We start from the raw sequence: 17,859 nt of genomic DNA, 5'->3' as shown, positions 1-17,859 counted from the left end.
TATTAATAATTGATGTCATAAGCAAGGAGGCCCACAATTTTCTGCTTTTCGCTGTTTTTATGTCATTGTGTATTTCATATTTGTTTTGTTTATTTTGGTCAGATTGGTGAGATTATTTCACCTGATACATTTTATAGATTTAATGATTTTATTATAACATTATCTTTAAATATATATACTCTATATATATATATATATATATATAATATATATATTTTAACAATTTCTTTGATTTTTTGCACTCATAGGTAGTACATTAACACTTATGTTTTAATTTTGTCACACTCCCAGACAGTGCATACGTGTTCCTTTAGCCTCATTGTATTTAAAACAAAAGGTCAGGTATATTACTGTTGTATTTATTTAATTTGACAGGAGTTGTGTATGTCTGCATCAGCAAATTATATTGGAGTTGCTTTGTTTGCCGTTTCTGAGATGCGTCACAGGTCTCCTTCCAATCGCTTTCCGAAATGTCCTATTTTAAGTCCGCCCTCCATGTCTAAAGTCTGCCAATTGATGTTTCTTTAGAGCCAGTTATATATTGATGAACTCAAACCCCTCTCATGGATTACCCTTAATCAATCAGCAAAGTAATTATTATATACAGTCCAAGTTTACGCCTCATAACCTTTAAATCCCTAGTAACCACTTCTCCCGCAGTAAAGGGGGGACTGTTTTCTTTTAACGCCACTGTTAAAGAATCAATAATCCTATAAGATCCCAGTACCAGACGTCAGAGAGCACAGCTGCTTTCCATGAAATCACGGGACTCAAGTCTTTGCTCTAACTGTGGGATTAACAGCATCTGAAGCCTCACTTAGTGCTCCAAATAACAATTAAACATCAACTTCTGTTTTGTAAAGATAAAGGAGGTCCAGATATTTTGTGATCAACTATAGATCTATGACAGCTGAAGATATTATGTAGTGACATTGATCCCTAAATGAATAAGGTTTGAGAAACCAGATAGATCTTAAAAAGCAGCTTTAATGACCATCTAAAGTCTGAGTGAGTGGTCTTTATACTATATATATATATATATATACACACACACACACATTACATTACACAGTACTGTGCAAAAGTCTTAGGCGGGTGTGGAAAAATGCTGTAAACTAAGAATGCTTTCAAAAATATGATTATTTTTATCAATTTACAAAATGCAAAGTGAGTGACCAAAAAAAAACCATCTAAATCACATCACTATTTGGTGTTACTACCCTTTGCCTGCAAACCAGCATCAATGCTTATAGGTACACTTGCAAAATGTCAGGGAACGTTGAGGATCGTAGACACAGTGGTCGGCCAAGGAAACTTAGTGCAGCAGATGAAAAACACATCAAGCTTATTTCCCTTTGAAACTGGAAGATGTGCCATCAGCTCAGAACTGACAGAAACCAGTGGGACCCAGGTACTCCCATTTACTGTCCAGAAGTGGCCTTCGTGGAAGAGTTGCAGCTAAAAAGCCATACCTCTGACATTGAAACAAGGCCAAGCAACTCAACTACGCACGAAAACATAGGAACTGGGGTGTAGACAAATGGCAATATTTGGCTGTAGCATAAGGCAGGTTGTTCGCCAAAGGGCTGTAGAGCGGTACAATAATCAGTTGTCTGCAGGCAACAGTGAAGCATTGTGGAGGTTCCTTGCAAGTTTGAGGCTGCATTTCTGCAAATGGAGTTGGAGATTTGGTCAGGATTAATAGTGTCCTCAATGGTGAGAATTACAGGCAGATACTCCTCATGCAATACCATCAGGGAGGCGTATGATTGGCCCCAAAGTTATTCTGCAGCACGACAACGACCCCAAACATACAGCCAATGTCATTAAGAACTATCTTCAGTGTAAAGAAGAACAAGTCCTGGAAGTGATGGCATGGCCCCCACAGAACCCAGATCTCAGCATTGAGTCTGTCTGGGAGGACATGACGAGACAGAAGGATCTTCTACATCCATAGAAGATCTGTGGTTAGTTCTCCAAGATGCAAAACATAAAACCTAATAAATGATCAAACACACTAAAGAATCTTTAAAGAAAGACCAAAATACCATAGTGTTTCAATTTTTATTGATCACAGTAAAAGTAGACTAATTTACAATGATCAATGCAAGTGTTAATCACTTACCAAGTAGCATAAACATATTTACAAAGAAAACACCCGAGTAAAAATGTTTTTAGAAAAACAAAGTGGCATAAATCCAGCCAAAAACAAAATGGCGCCATTTGCCTAAAAACAGTGTTTCTCCATATAAAAACATCACAGAATCTCCTGCTGATGTCTTCCTGACTGAAGCCTCGTCGGTCGCCTTCAGCCAAGCTATTGCAACAACAAAACAAAAACCACTATGGAGCTAGAAAGTGGAGCTGTGCAAATGTTAAACGAGAGGATAACTGGCTGCTGTCGCAATCCCACAGTGGTTCTTTCTGTCTTTAGCCATGTAGATGTAGCCTTTGTCTCCCCAGTTTTCACTCCAGCTGCAAGAAGACAAACAAAAGTCAGGGAATTAGTTTTATAGATTGGATTTGAGAGAGCAAATAAAGTTTAGAGAATTAATTGAAATTCTAACAGCTAGCCTCAGAAAGAAGTCCTATTTACATTAGTTTGTGGAATTTATCAGTAAGAGTTCAAAATTAAAAATCAGACAAAGTTGCAAAGTAATGCTGATTGGAAAAAAGTTCTTGCATAAATTAGCCTCGTTAAAATAAATACAAAAAAAAACAATTTTGAAAATATAAATATAGGCACTGCATCTTTGCAAGCTGAAATACCTACTTCAAATACTACTTTTAAGGCAGTACTTAACCTCAAAACACTGCAGATTGATATTCTAGGATGTTCCACTGACCTGTTCTTCACGATCCAGTATTTCTTGCCGTCCACATCTTCTCCCTCGAAGCCATAACCCACGACCAGCACGCCGTGGTCCAGCTCCTCGCTGCTGCACTCCTTCTCATAGTAGATTCCTGAATAAACAAGGAAAAAAAAAAAAAGGTCGGTTACATATAAAACTACTGCATTAGAAAAAGCAGGTGGCAGATTCTAGAAAGAAAAAGTCTTTAACTGACCTGATTGGTAAAACTGGAAAGACTCGTGACCGGCGTCGATGGCGACTGAAATGGGTCCCACGGAAGCTACGGCCTTCATCAGAGCGTGCTCCTTACCGCTGGGCACGTCCACGAACCCGGTGTCGTTAGCAGAGTTGTACTTGGGGTCGTAGTGACACGGCTGGTCGTCCTGGAAGAAGATAAGAGGGGGGGAGGTGAGTGGGATGTTATGGCGCCAACACAGACCTCCAAATCCAAAATATTCCAATTACGGTGCAATAAGATCAATAAAAAGTTGTGTTAGGGGGTTTAAGTGTATTAAGATCGTTTCACAACCATTTTATAAAAAAATATAAATAAAAAAAAACTGATTATTGGACTGTTTGAAGACATCTCCCTGTGTTTTGTTGATTTTTAAGATGTGATTGTCTAGACATTTATAAAAATACAACATTTCCACTTGACTCCCCCCCGCCTTCCCCAGCTCCCGTAAGACACGCACCGTTCCCAGGTATGGGTAGGCGTCCTCAGAGTCCAGGCCCTGGTTGTCCTTGACGTACTGGAAGGCCTGGTCCATCAGACCGCCGTTGCAGCCCTCGTTGCCCTCGGGTCTGGAGCAGTCCACCAGGTTCTGCTCGCTCAGAGACACCAGTTTGCCGGTCTTCCTGAAGACCTGACCCTCCAGAGCTCCGGTGGTGCTGAAGGCCCAGCAAGAGCCACAGTGACCCTGAAAGAAAGAGAGGGGGTGAGGGGTTGTTTTTAGACTGTATGATGGTGGTAGTAGTTTAATGTCATTTCATAATTGTGCTTTTTCATGTTCCTCTTTTACCATCATCTATTTTTTTTTTGCCCCACCACAGCATAGTTTACAGGGAGCTGGTTGGACTGGTTTCAGCTTACATGGTGCTTATGTGTGCTGAGGGGAGGGGAGGGGATGGGGTGGGGGGGTGGAGAGAACAGCCTGTACACTCAGGGAGGAGGAGTGTGAAGCTAGATAACAAAAACATGCAAGTGGCCATCTTATCTTTCCGTTCAAGCCAAACATTTACTTCAGCGGACAGAGTGCCCTCGTTGTTTCATATAAGCAGATCTGCAATTGTGCAACCGTTTACAGCCGATTGCTGACCTGTATTGCCAACATAGCTATTAAAAGGAGGCCCGAGGCTAGACGAGACAAAACTATTGTTGTTACCTGGTCCTTAACGGGAGTAACGTAACCGTTATCCCTCCAGTCCACAGAACGTGGGGCCTCCAAAAAGTTGGGCTCCATGAACAGGGACCCCCTGACCTTCCTCTCCGCTTTGTGCATGTAGCCGTTCATGATCTGCCTGAACTCCTCGTGCGTCTGTGAAAAGACAAAGTAAAGTGAGTAAATGCTGTAAATGTTTGTGCTCTTCCTAGATTTGTGTAGGAAAGCATCAATTCACTACTTTATCCATCCTTAAAATTTGAGGGCACGCCATGTTCAGGATTCTTTTTCCAAACCTTGGGTACACTCTTGTTACATTGTCTACTTTGCCAGTTATCAAAAATACACTTTCCTTAGTTACTATAAAAGAACCTGGATATGTTTGCAAGTAAGATAAGGGTCTGTGTGTTGAAACTGTGGTCTTACCATGTCTCCAAAGTGGTTCATGCCCAGGCGGTAAGTGTGTGAGCCCATGGAGTGCTCCAGGTTGTGCATCTCAATCTTCCTCAGGTTCTTCTCCCACACCATTCTCCTCCAGCCCTCCTCCTTCTGTAAAACAAAAAAAAAAAAAAATCATTCAGACTTAGTTTGTGCCAACCGGCAGACTGAAGCAGCTTGCTGTGAAAAAAAACAAACAAGCTATTACCTCATGATAATTCTTACTGTGCCATCTCTTCCACAGGTCCCAGTGGTCATCCAGCTGACGGTCCAGGCTGGGGGCGGAGAAGGCTGCGCTAAGGCACACGACCAACACGGCTAGAGGCAGCATTGTTGCTAGCTATATACTGGGAACAAACAAAACAAAATGTTAAGTATCCGTTTCCAAAGCAGGTCAATATTTGATGGAGGCCCGAAGCCCCGACCTCCAGGGAAACAAGACATCATTACAACACGTTAGAAAAAGCGCTATGTCATGCTAGTTTACCATCGAAATTCACCTCTCGTATCGTGATACTTGTTATGCATTCAGTAGTCTTTAGTACATTTTGTTCACTCCGGTGATTCATACAAGAACAGGATCCGCAATAAAGCTGCAATACACATTCCCGACAGTACACTCCGTTCCCGACTGCTCTGCCCAAAACATCGATACTAATCAGGCTAAATAAACTGAATGCTCCTGATAACGTTACTACAATACGATTTAAGTTGCTGTATGGAAGAATAATCGCTAGTTCGACGGCTGTATTCCTGCAAGTTTGGGATCGGAAACGTCGCCATATCCCAACAATAAACCGAGCCTGTTTTTGTTGTGTCCGCAGTCACGGGATCTCCTGCTGCGGCGGAGAGCCAAGAAACTGGCCTAGGACCGACCATCGAAACTACAACCAGGAAAACGAAAAGAAAAGCAAAACTATAGCGGTCTTTCCAACGATTTCACTCCTGGTAACGTTATGTTAAATTAAGCCGTATGGAAGAACCTAGCATAGGCTGCTTTAGGGCAGGGAGGTAGACGAAGACAAAGGCAGCCGAATGAAACAAGATGGCAAATGCTGGAGGACGACAATAAAAATGCATGCATGTTTTACTCATAGAATAAATTAAGTTGAGATTTAGCTAAAGGAGGACATTTTTCAAACGGACACTGGGATGATGTTTGTTTCTGGACTCGAATGACGAATATTCCCTGAAGAAACACATATTCATCAATCATTTTGCTTAATATCGTAACTTTAGCCGTCAACTTTGACTATAGTTTAAATCAGAAAGCAAGTAAAACGAATAAATGTGAAACTTACTGTATATTCTTTCCAGGTGAAGACGACGGCAAAGCAGAAAATATCCTTTGGTCGAGGTAGACAAAGTTTATAAAGGCCTGACCGGCAGCTAAAGAACGTCCCACCGAGCTCTCTGATTGGTCTGCTCCTTAATATGAGACGTTCTGCCCCGCCCCGACTTGTGATGTAAACGCTGGATGCACGTGATTCCCTTCCTCTGGAATACTGTTTCATGCAAGATTGTTGCAGCTAAAAAAACCTTTATGTAATCCTTTTGATGAATTTAGGGTTGATTGTTTGAATTTGTTTCATGTTAAGGACCCTCTCATTGTTACTTATCTTCACTTACAATGCTTACTATTAAAATATTGCTCAAGTGAAGACCTTATTTTAGTAATCAAATCAGCCTTCAGATTTATCTGATCCAAAAATACTCAGTCACAATGCAGTCTGGTTATTGTTGAAGTGTATTCTAGGTAATCTTTCAAAACCGGCCTTACTGGGTGCCTTCACCGTAATAGTTGACAAGCTATCCACATTGTGATGGCTCTAAACATTTCAGACCTACACACAGCAATATTCAGTTTTTTGTTGTTGTTGCTTGACTAGATAACACCTAGCAGCCTGCCGTGTACTATAACTGTGTTGGTCTCTCACAGTTTATCAGTGAGTGCAGACAAATCGGCTGCTTACTGAAACAGATTTTTAAAAACAATTCACAAGGTTGTACTGGCGTGCACACGCTCTGTAGCCTACTCGGCCTCCCACCTCGCTGGACAGGCCAGTGTTTTGCTGTTTTATTTGGAGGTTAGACAGATCTGTTTTTGCTGCACACGACCGGACTGGTAATCAGTAGTCACGGTGAAATAAAACTAGTGCTTGTGGCACCAACACTCTAGTGGCAAGGGTGGGAAAAGGGGACTATCTTTTGATACGTGATATTCCATTACCCATTTTCTTAACAATTTTATCAACATGTTTCCCCCATGTTAACTGCCCATCAAGTGTCACACCAAGCAGATTTGATTTGCCTCTTGAACCTGTTCAGTAAATGAGTCAAAGGCTTGTTAGGCAGAGCTGATTATTGCTGTGAGTGGCATGTCTGGTCCTAAACAGAATACTTGTGGTTTTTGCTACATTCAAGACAAGTCTACTTTCACAAATCCAGTTCTGTACTAGTTGTAGTTCATATTGAAGTATGTTCCTTAATTCAACAGATTCAAAATCCCTATGTGACTGACAGTTTAACCATTTGTTGAGGGAGTGAAACTTCTGATTGCAACTGACTTACTGGTAAGATTTGACACAAAACCAGTACAAGACTTTTGTGGGAGCTCTGGGCATGATGTGTTTGTGCATTTAAAGTAATCGGGATAGTGTTGGCTTTCTGCAGTAATTTAGTTTCCATAATCAGAGTATAGGCGATTGGAGAAACCAATTTTTTCCCCCAGCTAGATTTCTCCTGAAGCAGGTAAACTCCTTGGCCATTTAGATGCATGGCCAGGGTTTCTAATCGTCTTTTTACATGTGCATATGCGCATGACAAAGCCTTTAATCAATTGAGTTACTTTCAGTGAAAGTAGCCTATTTCTGTGACAGAAGAAGGAAAGACCATTACATGTCATGTACATCCAAAATAATTCCATCCAAAGCCTCTAGAAGTCTTAATAAGTCTGTTTCCACCACTGAACATTTGATTATTTGTAATATTTAGACACACGTAACATGCATGTTCTCCTTCATAACCTGGTTTCTCATGTGCATGTAAACACACTGATTAACTAACACAAACACCTTGAGGACTGCCATGGATTGAAACATTGAACAAAGACTATAATAAACTATAATAAACAAATGACGAATGAAATGGATTTATTGATTAAAATGAGGTAGATAGTCAGCTTCTGCTTATCTTTAACTCCAGCTTAAACAAAACAACAACCAACCAGCAGCACATTAAAGGTAAAGTCAAACCTTTCATAATGTTGCTGGAAAATAATATCCTCATACTTGAAACAACTACTTTGTTTGATTATGCCTCAGATGAAGCTGTGATTTTGAAGCTTGTCAGTGAAATGAAAATAATCCTTCTCAAGTTGACTATCCCGAAAAGGATACTTAAGATGTGTGACATGATTCATCTACATATGGCCATGTAATGCATCACATCTTTATGTTGCAACACACAGGATGCATGATGTTCCAACATTTCATTGGCCTCATACTTTACAGTAAGCTAATCATAAATAATTTCCCTGCATTTGCAGAAATCAGAAAGCAGAGTGCATCCTCAGCAGCTCATGTGCGACTGGGTCATGACAAATGGTGACTTAGCGTGTCCTGTATGAACATGCAAGTCTGGTCAGTTAGATCTTTTAGAGTCCCCTCACAACAAGATAACTGCAGTTGGACTTCCCTGCTGAGTAAATGTTGTCAGTGGGGGGGTTTGGGGTATTCATATCTATTGCTTAAATACAAATAGCAATACGTAAAAGTGCCAGAGATTTTTCTGCTAAATGTAATTACATGAAGTGTCAAAATACTCATTATGCAGAATATATTTGGTATTATAAGATTATTGTCACTGACAGAAGTTGTATGGACTTTGCATATTGCTGGGTACCTGAATGTTTAAAAATTCTGCATAGTATAGTCTGATCACAAGATTCTTATATAAATCATAAACAAAGCAACTATATGGCAGATACATTTAGAGTAAACTTTGGAGTAAAAAGGACAATAGTTTCTTTGAAATGTAGGGCAGTTAAAGTAAAGGAAATTAGGGCCTATTATAAAATAAAATCACTCATGCAAAGTACTTTACAATTACTTAAGAACCCCCCCCACACACATTCTTTGATGAATCATACATAAATTGAAGGAGCTGATGGGATTACATTTTCACAGGAATTGATTAGTCTGTTTAATCATCATGTGAAAGTAAGTTTTATAATACTGCGACTGAGTCATTAAAGTGACTTTAAAATGCAAAGAGTCTGAATAGATTCTATTACTCTGAATAAATACAAGGGGTTGACATGATCAGACAGTATGCAAATATCTGAATATATTGTCTGTGTCTTTACAATTTTTAACTTTAAAGTAAAAGTTCAAGATTAGGGGAACATGCATATTCTTTTTCTTACCCAGAGTTAGATGAGAAGCTTAATACTACTCTCTCATGTCTGGACGGTGAAAATGAAGCTACCGTCAGCAGCCAGATGTTAGCTTAGCTTAGCGTAAAGACTGAAAACAGGTGGAAACAGCTAGTGGCTCTATCCAAAGTCATCTAAAGCTCATGAATTAACATGTTATATCTAATTTGTTTAATCCAAAATGTAAAAATAACAACCCCCCCAGTTCTTGTTAACATTTGGATGGAGCCAGGCTAGCTGTTTCCACTTGTTTCCAGTCTTTGTGCTAAGGTACGCTAACCGGCAGCTGGCAAGCTTCATATTTGGCGTACAGACAGTACAGAGAGTGGTATTAATCTTCTTATCTAACTCTCAGCAAGAACAGCAAATACTTCCCAACATGTCAAACTAATCCTTTAAATGTCTTACAAAAGGCCACTGTCCTTACAAATAAGATACAATCTCAGTATCTCAATGCCTTTGTTTACATGTTTGTGAAGTTCTGTTGTCTTCAATCTGTAATTTGATGAATATTTAGTGTATCTTCACTGTATCACCACTCACATATCATTTATAGGCTACATTCCTCAGATTAGGACGCTAAACTAAAGAAGGTTATCAGCCGCCAGTCTGGTCTTCACGTTCAGACACAAACATTACCAAACCTGAACTGATGAACACGTCTACAGACCAGGGTTACTATCAATTCTACATGCTGTTGTTGTTTGTCACATAACTGCCTCACTTAAGCTAGTTAGTTAACACTATTGATCCTTTTGATTGGGTGACACAACGCTAAAGGTCTAGCAGTAAGTATTCACAGTAAGGAAGTGTATGAAGGGAGGTTACTCAACTGGTTTGTCTGTATAGATTGAGAGTTGTTAGCATTACCTCATGATGTGACCGAAGTTTAATCACAGGCACAAATGTATTTATGGTGTGTAGTTTTTAGCATTTACCACAAATATATATTATTTTATTTGATATGTTATTTTTTTTTATCTCTATATTTTAACTTCAGCACTATGTTATGTCTTAGACGCTCTTTCTTTTCTTCTACTTGCATGATTTTCTTCTTATACTTATTTAATTTAATGAGCATTGGATCTTAAAACGCTGTCTCCATATTTCTTAACATTACCATAATGTACTGTTCTGTGTATATCTTCAGTATTCACTGTATGTATGGACTGCTGTTTGTTTTTTTTAGGCAGAACTGATTCCAACAGATGGAAAAATAAAAAAAGTTTGAGCCCATGCTCACATTGAAACTGTTTAAAAATATATTTCCACATTCATTAGTTTGAAAATGAATGCAATGTAAAAAATGTGTTACGCAGACAAAAGCTAAAAACACATCTCTTCCGACTGCACCTTGGATAAAAAAATAAATAAAAAAATATATGTATATAGACTTAAAACTGCACTTTTATAAAGATTTTTTTTTTGGGGGCTTTTCCACCTTTCCTTTTTGACAGGACAGCTAGGTGAGAGGGGGAAGACATGCAGGAAATCGTCACAGGTCAGATTTGAACCCTGGACCTCTGAGTTGAGACATAGACCTCAAAGGACATGTGCACCTGCTCTACCCACTGACCAACCCGGCCACTTAAAACTGCACTTTCATATGGCTCTTTGTAGATTGGCTTATTTGAAGCTAATGTACTTGCACTTACTACTTGTTGTCTGGAGTTTGCACCTTTAGGTTGAACACACTTAATTGTAAGTCGCTTTGGATAAAAGCGTCAGCTAAATGACATGTAATGTAATGTAATGTAAAAATGGGAGTTGTAGCAGTTGAGATTTCTAAAACAAATGTCCAGGGCTTTAGAAGGAACAGTCTTGTTTTCTTTAGCAGTTAGTTGAGGTTATTGTCTTCAGTTTATTTCAATATATTAATTTAGGTATTTATGAATTAATTTAATTTCACTTGAAAACTAAAGACTTTAATCCAAATGGCTGTAGAAAACTTTGAAGTGTTTGGAGGTTTGTAGACATATTTGAATCGTGCTTAAAAAACAAACTCAAAAAATCTGTTTAAAATCCTGTTTTGCAAACCAAGCATGACAAATTCAGATACACGTGATTTGAAACGTCATGCCTTCTGCTCCGTTTATCTCTCTCTACAAATATTTTTGAATGCCACAGTCAGCAGTCGAGGCAGGTTGAGACGAACCCAGAGTCATGCGAGTGTGTGGGTGGAGGGACGATGTCCCTGCGGCTCCACAATGAACCCAGAGACGTGTGAATAACACAGCCTGGAATCTGGTGGAGGACAAATAAAGCAAACACCCAAAACACAGCAGTCTGTTCCTGATTTGTCAAAAAGATTTAAATTCATTAGTAGTGAGGATCTCCTATATACAAACACTAGAGGGGGAATATTGTAACCCTTTTCTTGATCTTGGTTATGTTTGTTGAGTAAGAAAGGTGCTTTACATTCATTCAGTTATAAACAGTTGGGACATTTAGTGCCACTTAGCAACAACAACAAAAATCCTTAAAATCATTTTCGGTGTATTTTTATTTCTGTTTGATTTCATTTTAAATTTGGGAATCTCAGAGTCACATGGAGACGTGATCATTTTGGTAATGTCTACCCAAAAAATAGAAATGGAGTTTACTTTATGCGACAAATTCACATTAATATTTTCTTAAATAAGTTAAAAATAAAAATAATGTACACCAATTGACTTGTTACAATGAAAGAATAATGCTGAATCAATTAAACTGCTCCATGTAAGAACTTTTTTTAAAAATTCTATAATACGCTGTATTTATTTAATCCTTAACAAATGAAGATTAGTTGACGAGAAACACGTTTCCTTAAATCTCATCAGCACATGATTAGGGTGCTGTTACTCGTCCCTCACCCTCTCCAATCCCTGGAGGAAACAGTGGTTCCCAACAATTTTTGGCTTTTGACTTCCAGACTTTTGTCAACTTTTAGATTATTCAGTAATTTGGAAGGAAAAAAGTAAATATTAGAGGAAGGTCTAAAAAAAAAAAAACAATTTTGTGTGGTAGAAATAGGCTTTTTATCATCTCGGGACCTCCACAGGTTGGGTACCACTGCTGTAACATCATCATTCATTTGTTACCTTAACTTGTTTATACTAATGTCTAAAATCGATAAAGTAATGATCGTCTGCTACTACGCTAACTCAGGAAACTTTAAAATATCTATGTCTTCAATTAGGACAGAGACAATGGCATTAGGTAAAGAATTTATTATAAAATGTTTTACACTCTAAAGTGTCAGAAGTACTAATAACATGGCATTCCAAGACATGCTAAAAGAATGTAACATAAATAGCGACAAAAAGACAATGTGTGCAATGTGGCCATTGGACCAGAATGTCCGAAAAGGGGGAAATATTATATAGAGTTCCTCTTTCTTCATCAGACAAAAACAGACAGAAAAATGTGTTTTGAAGACACTTTTAAATCCACTTTTTACGGTCAGAACCACCCGGAGACACCAAATGGAGACAAGGTTGCTAATAATATAGTGATTCCCAGCTTTTACAAAAACATAATATTCACTTCCCTTTCTGAAACATCATTTCTCAGTTTGTATACTGTACAAGGCAATAATAAGAGGAATTAAAGCTGCAAGCAGCGATGATCGGGCCCTCGCACCGCCCCACACGTTGGTGGGAACTGGCGGGACATTGGTCGGCGTGGCCGTGCATTTCCACCGTCGGACACCGGGCAGAGTGCCAGGCGCTGGAAAGGATGTTATTCACTATGTGGCGTTAGACAACACGCACTAAACATGCACTATGTTGCTCTATATCAAATTTAACCCCCACAAATGCATATTTTACGTAAATCGGATGATGTTTGTCACAAAAGGCTGACTTCCTGTGGCCAGTAGGTAGCTCTATGACTATGACTAAAGATTTCTTTAGATCTAGCTGACCAATTTTTAAGTCATTGGGGTTAAATCTGTAGGAGGAGTAGGCTGAAGTAGCGCCCCCGGAAATGATAAAAATGTCCAAAAATGGCATTCAAAACGTCTTCTTTTGGGTTTAGGGGATGGCTCCAAAAAGCTTTTTTATAAGTCTAGAGGTGATACATATGCCTTCTGAATTTTACATCTAGGTGAAACGTACCGTGGGAGATACTCGGTTATAATTTTGTAGGGGGGGTCATACCGAGCAAATCTGACTGCCCCCAACCAGAGATCCCTGCCAGATGTAAATTTCTGCTACTTCTAATACACGTGCAAAGTTTTATAACTTTCCGAGCAACTTAAGCCCCTTAATTGTGATTCATTTGGCTTAAGAAAAAGAATAAGAAGTAGTAACAGAGCAATTTCAACAGGGCCTTCGCTGACCGACGCCGTCGGTACTCGGCCCTAATGAACGAGTGTGTTTTAGGCACACAACATTGGCAAACTTCAACAAAAGCTTCGGCTAAAATGAGAAAAAAACATTACGTAACATTGTTTCCGACTAGTTTGTGTTGAGAGTTTTATCACCACATCTTTGATTTGTTTTTATATTTTTACGAGAAACGAGTAGTACATTCATTTTTATGTTGAAATTGGAAACAACATTTTGGGCCAAAAAATTGAACAGAAAAATGAAGTTGAAGAGGAAAAAAAGAGAGGAGTATTTACATCACAGCTGGAAGTTTTGCTGTGTGGAGTGGCAAGTTCAGGTCGAGACAAAAAGAGTGAGAGAAGAACAGTATTTAAAGTTTTATCTCTGCGAACAGATGGTAACACTGGGGAAGTAAAGCGAACAGGAAATACTGCACTGGCACATTAGCTCATGGTTTTTTTTTCTATCAAACTGTGACACCGTGTCTTGAAAAAGTCCTACAAAAGTCTAGCTTTTTAGGAATGAAAGACTCTTTTCCAAACATCAACACATGAAAAAATGCTTCCAAAACATTATAAAACACCAGCTGACAGAAAAGGACATTTCTGTCATCATCAGCCTTCGGCCTTTTACAGCTAACAATGCTAACTTCATGCAATGTTTCCTTTGCTTTTGCTGACCGAGGCGGGCTGCAGCTTCATGATATAAAAAGACAAAAGTGAAAGAAGAAGTGAAGCCACGCACGGTCGACCGACACTGACAGCGATACCGAGAGAAGCTCAAATTTAGTTCGACAGAAGCTGCGTCGATGCCGCCGTGTACAAATCTGACACTGTGGACAACAACTGGATTGTTGACGTCACTAATGGAGAAAACTCGTTGAAGAAGCATTAAAAAAGGTGCAGTGTCAGGTGTGTTTACTGGATATAATAAATTACCTTTGAGCTTAGTAGAACATGTTACAAATGAACTTTTCTTTACGTTTTTATCATTTTGGTGGCACTTTCTATTCAAAGTAAAGGGAGCTCTGCAGTATCAGTGCCAAGCCAAGTCTACCATGATGATTTTTGACATCTCTTAGGCTTGTGTGACCATCTACAGCAAATTCATTTTGGTGCTGGAAGGAAAAAACATCCTTCAATAAGACAATGTACTTTGGGGGAAAAACAGACTTAAGTGGGAACGTTTATAGTTGCACTTCATTTTACAGGTCCCATAGTTGGCTAAAATTTCAAAGAAAGGAACTGTTAACTCTTCAAAAAGTTCCAGCAAAGGACGATCTTGTAATTCTGGCAACAATTAAAAGAAAAATGCAGACTCAAGGTGTAGCCCATTACCATCCTACATACTGTACTTATCCGAAGCAGGTTTTGAATGGAAAAGTGACGAGGAAGTATACAAGAAAAATCAGTACGCAGACTAAAAAATATACACAGTTTTGGAGTGTCAGGTAGACTTTTTGCTAACTTGCAGTTTGATTTATTTGTGACGCGGCATATTTTTTTATTTTCTTTAAGTATCAAAATGGAAAAGCACATTGATTTCAAAACACAGTATAGGCCTATACTCTACGAAGATTAGTATTATAACAATTAGTAGAGTAATCAATTAATCCATCGACTGAGAATTAACCAGTAACATTTTTGGATAATTTTAAAAGTCCCTAGCTTTGAAATATTTGCTGGTTTTCTTCTATGGTAGTAATCTTTGGGCTTTGGATGTAAATAAAATAATTTGATTAGTGCAGCTTTGACTCCAAACATAATTACTACTTTACTCAAGCTGGTTTCTTTTAGTTTTTCTAGTCATTAACATTTTAGCAGTTCTTCCCTGGAAATTCCAACAACAACAACAAACAAATAACTGTCTTGTAACATTGTCTCACTATAGTTACAGCGTAGTTAACTTCTTAGGGAATCACAGGACACGTAAAATAAAGTGTCACCAAAACAATGAAGAGATTTCTGTTGTTGGATTAATGAAGAAATAAAACTTTGGAAGGATAATCTGTGAAAACCCAAATGCACCAATTAAACACGAATGACTTCCCTACAGAGCATCACATGAACTCCACACAGACTCTAATCCAATGTTTCATCTCATGCACGACTCTAATTTCAGCTTTCCGTTTGATTCTTTTTGCCAGTAAAATTACATTTTCAAAAAGCTTGTAACATGAGCCGAGCTCTTGTTTTCCTTTCTTTGTCAACCTTTTTCCTGTCTCAAATGTAAGATAACCTTTTCCATTTAAAAACTATAGACTTGATTATAATTATTTTTCCTATTAGTGTCAACAAGGCACAGTTCTTCATATGTTTGGAAAGAACTACTGTTTGTTTTTTTAATATAATAGCAAGACTATTTGTGCTCTTTAGGGAGGTAGAAGGCCACAAAGGCACTCTAAAAAAATGCCGTTTAGTTATTAAACACTAAGCTGAACGGCCCAAATGTCACATCAGTAGAACAGAAGCAAGGAGGGGCAGATCCTATTATATGTAACTGTGATGGATGGAGTGAGTTAAGATGGCAAGTACTCAGTTTTTCATCTGGATACGAAAAAGGTCCAAACATGAGACTGCCATCTTTTTTAATCATTGCTTTATGTAGAGATGATAGCTTTTAAAAATGTAGCTTTTCTGTAAGATGAGTGAGACTTAAGTGTGTAGTAGAGTTGGAGGGATATTAAAAAGCAGCACAACAAGATTCAGAACAGAATAAAAGCACAGGATTCCTCTTTGGAGCTCAGGAACATCGGCTCTTTCACAACATTCATAGTGGAAGGAAAGGTCAGCTGTACAGGTGTGGAGAGCACAAACACAACATCTGGTTCATACGCCAACTTAACGGAGTGATTAAGGAGCGAGCAGCTGAACGATTGCACTTCATTCACACACGAGTCCCGTTTCCGGGGAAATGTCACATCAGACCATCTGCCGTTTGGCGAAGGACAGAAAGCCGTCCCCGTTCAGTTCAGCGGGATACGACGGAGCTGATGGAGTTGTACGATGTGCCACCGTTGCAGGTGGGGGGGTAGCCGTTGGCGGCCCCTACCAGCGCTTCCATGTTGACCCTGAAAACAGGAGAAGCTTTGAGCAGGAAGTCGGCGGCGTCTCGGCGGCCGAGCTCCCTCAGTTTGGCCATCAGCACGCCCACCGTGCTGTCTGCTCGCCCGCTCCACTCCTGTAGCAGCGCCGCTGTTGGGCTGGGCTGCAGCACGGCCTCCTGGGAGTCCGGGTCTGTGTCCAGCTCAGGGGTGCCATTTGGAGTCCCGTTGCTGTGTTTGGCCACCAAGTCTGTGAGGCCGAGGTTCATAGCCAGCAGGCACCAATCTTTCCCCAGAGCGTCAGGAGGGTCCAGCATGCGGCAGAGCTTCCTGCGAGCCAACAGGGGGACGTCTGATATGTGGATGTCCCTTCCCAGAGTCCCCTGCTGGTAAACTTCAGCACAGCCGAAAAACAGAATGCTGCTGAAGCTCTCTCGGTAGCCGCCCATGGTGTTAGTGAGAGAGGTCTCCCGCTGGACTTGGGCCCGGAAGAAATCTTTGGGTTGGTAGATCATGATGGGGGCGTGGTGCTCCCGCAGCTGCTGAGGACTCAGGTAGTATTTGGCTGTGAGCAGTCCGGGAAGTGTGGAGGCCAGCAGGTTCTCTGTTATACTACAGATGGTGTCCAACAGGGTGTAGCACTTTGCACGCTCTGAGTCGTGCCCGCGCACCTGAATCTCCACCCCCTGGCCGTGGTTGACCAGCAGGATCATGGCCTCCACTCCGCCTTGGCTCACCTTGGCTCCGTTGGTCCACAGGTGGATATCTCCATCGAAATCCTCCCCGCCCTCCTCCTCCGGCTTCTGCTGGTGGCTCCAGCGACACAGGTTCACCTGCAGTTTGTGAAACAGGCCACAGGGAAAGGGGGTCAGGTGCTCCGCGGGGACGAAGCGTACCCCGCCGTAGAGCAGTGACTCCTCCTCCTCTTCTTCGGTCCAGGAGCGGTGGAGGCCGTTTGTCTTGATGAGGGCAGGAACATCCACCATGGAGGGGTTGGTGGCGTCACGGGCGCAGACGTCCATGGCATCCAGGATCTGCAGCAGCTCGTCCACATCACTCTCAGGAGCCAGAGCCTGCACCTCCTCCAGCCTGTAGCGCCCCCTGTAGTGGTGGATGGCCTTGGGCGTCTCCACAGAGAGCAGCTTGCCGAGGATGGTGCTGCAGAGCCAACGAGGCTCCAGCAGAACAACATCCTGCACCGTCTCACTCTGCATGATGTTGATCTATGGGAGGAGGGAGGAAATGGAGGAGGAGGAAAGATGGTGAGAGAGTAAGAGGAAAGGAAAGAAGGAGTAAGTTGACAGGAAAATATAACTCAGAGAAGGTGAAAGAAAGAAATCAGAAGGAAACAGGTGTGAATAAAAAAAGACATATTGACAAAGACACAAAAGAAAATAGG

General features: G+C 40.4%; 2 protein-coding genes across 2 annotated transcripts in view; both read right to left on the bottom strand.

The window, feature by feature from the left end:
- Positions 1–2,084: 2,084 nt before the first annotated feature.
- On the bottom strand, positions 2,085–6,080 carry ctsla (cathepsin La). Its single transcript, XM_078251390.1, has 8 exons — positions 5,974–6,080; positions 4,881–5,019; positions 4,661–4,783; positions 4,238–4,390; positions 3,548–3,772; positions 3,067–3,235; positions 2,847–2,964; positions 2,085–2,475 (listed from the first exon to the last, which is right to left on the bottom strand). The coding sequence occupies exons 2-8, from the start codon at positions 5,001–5,003 to the stop codon at positions 2,376–2,378; spliced, it is 1,011 nt and encodes a 336-aa protein (XP_078107516.1). The 5' UTR covers positions 5,004–5,019; positions 5,974–6,080; the 3' UTR covers positions 2,085–2,375.
- A 6,487-nt stretch (positions 6,081–12,567) lies between these two features.
- The window catches only part of dapk1 (death-associated protein kinase 1), a 92,547-nt gene continuing 87,255 nt past the window's right edge, over positions 12,568–17,859 (bottom strand). Inside the window, exon 26 of the mRNA XM_078251389.1 lies at positions 12,568–17,683. Coding sequence (XP_078107515.1) covers positions 16,388–17,683 — 1,296 coding nt within the window. The 3' untranslated portion in view covers positions 12,568–16,387. The remainder of the gene's footprint in view (positions 17,684–17,859) is intronic.

This window comes from Sander vitreus, chromosome 5 (genome assembly GCF_031162955.1).
Source record: "Sander vitreus isolate 19-12246 chromosome 5, sanVit1, whole genome shotgun sequence".
NCBI classification, from domain to species: Eukaryota; Metazoa; Chordata; class Actinopteri; order Perciformes; family Percidae; genus Sander; species Sander vitreus.
Note: the sequence above shows the minus strand (reverse complement) of the source record. Positions and strands in the feature narration are given on the sequence as shown.

What these genes read in the sequence shown, in the direction of transcription:
- ctsla (XM_078251390.1), bottom strand. Translation starts at nt 5,003, where the DNA reads ATGCTGCCTCTAGCCGTGTTGGTCGTGTGCCTTAGCGCAGCCTTCTCC. An exon ending in ACAGTAAGAATTATCATGAG is followed by an intron (nt 4,784 to 4,880) that starts GTAATAGCTTGT and finishes TTTGTTTTACAG; the next exon opens with AAGGAGGAGGGCTGGAGGAG. An exon ending in TTACTCCCGTTAAGGACCAG is followed by an intron (nt 3,773 to 4,237) that starts GTAACAACAATA and finishes TCTTTCTTTCAG; the next exon opens with GGTCACTGTGGCTCTTGCTG.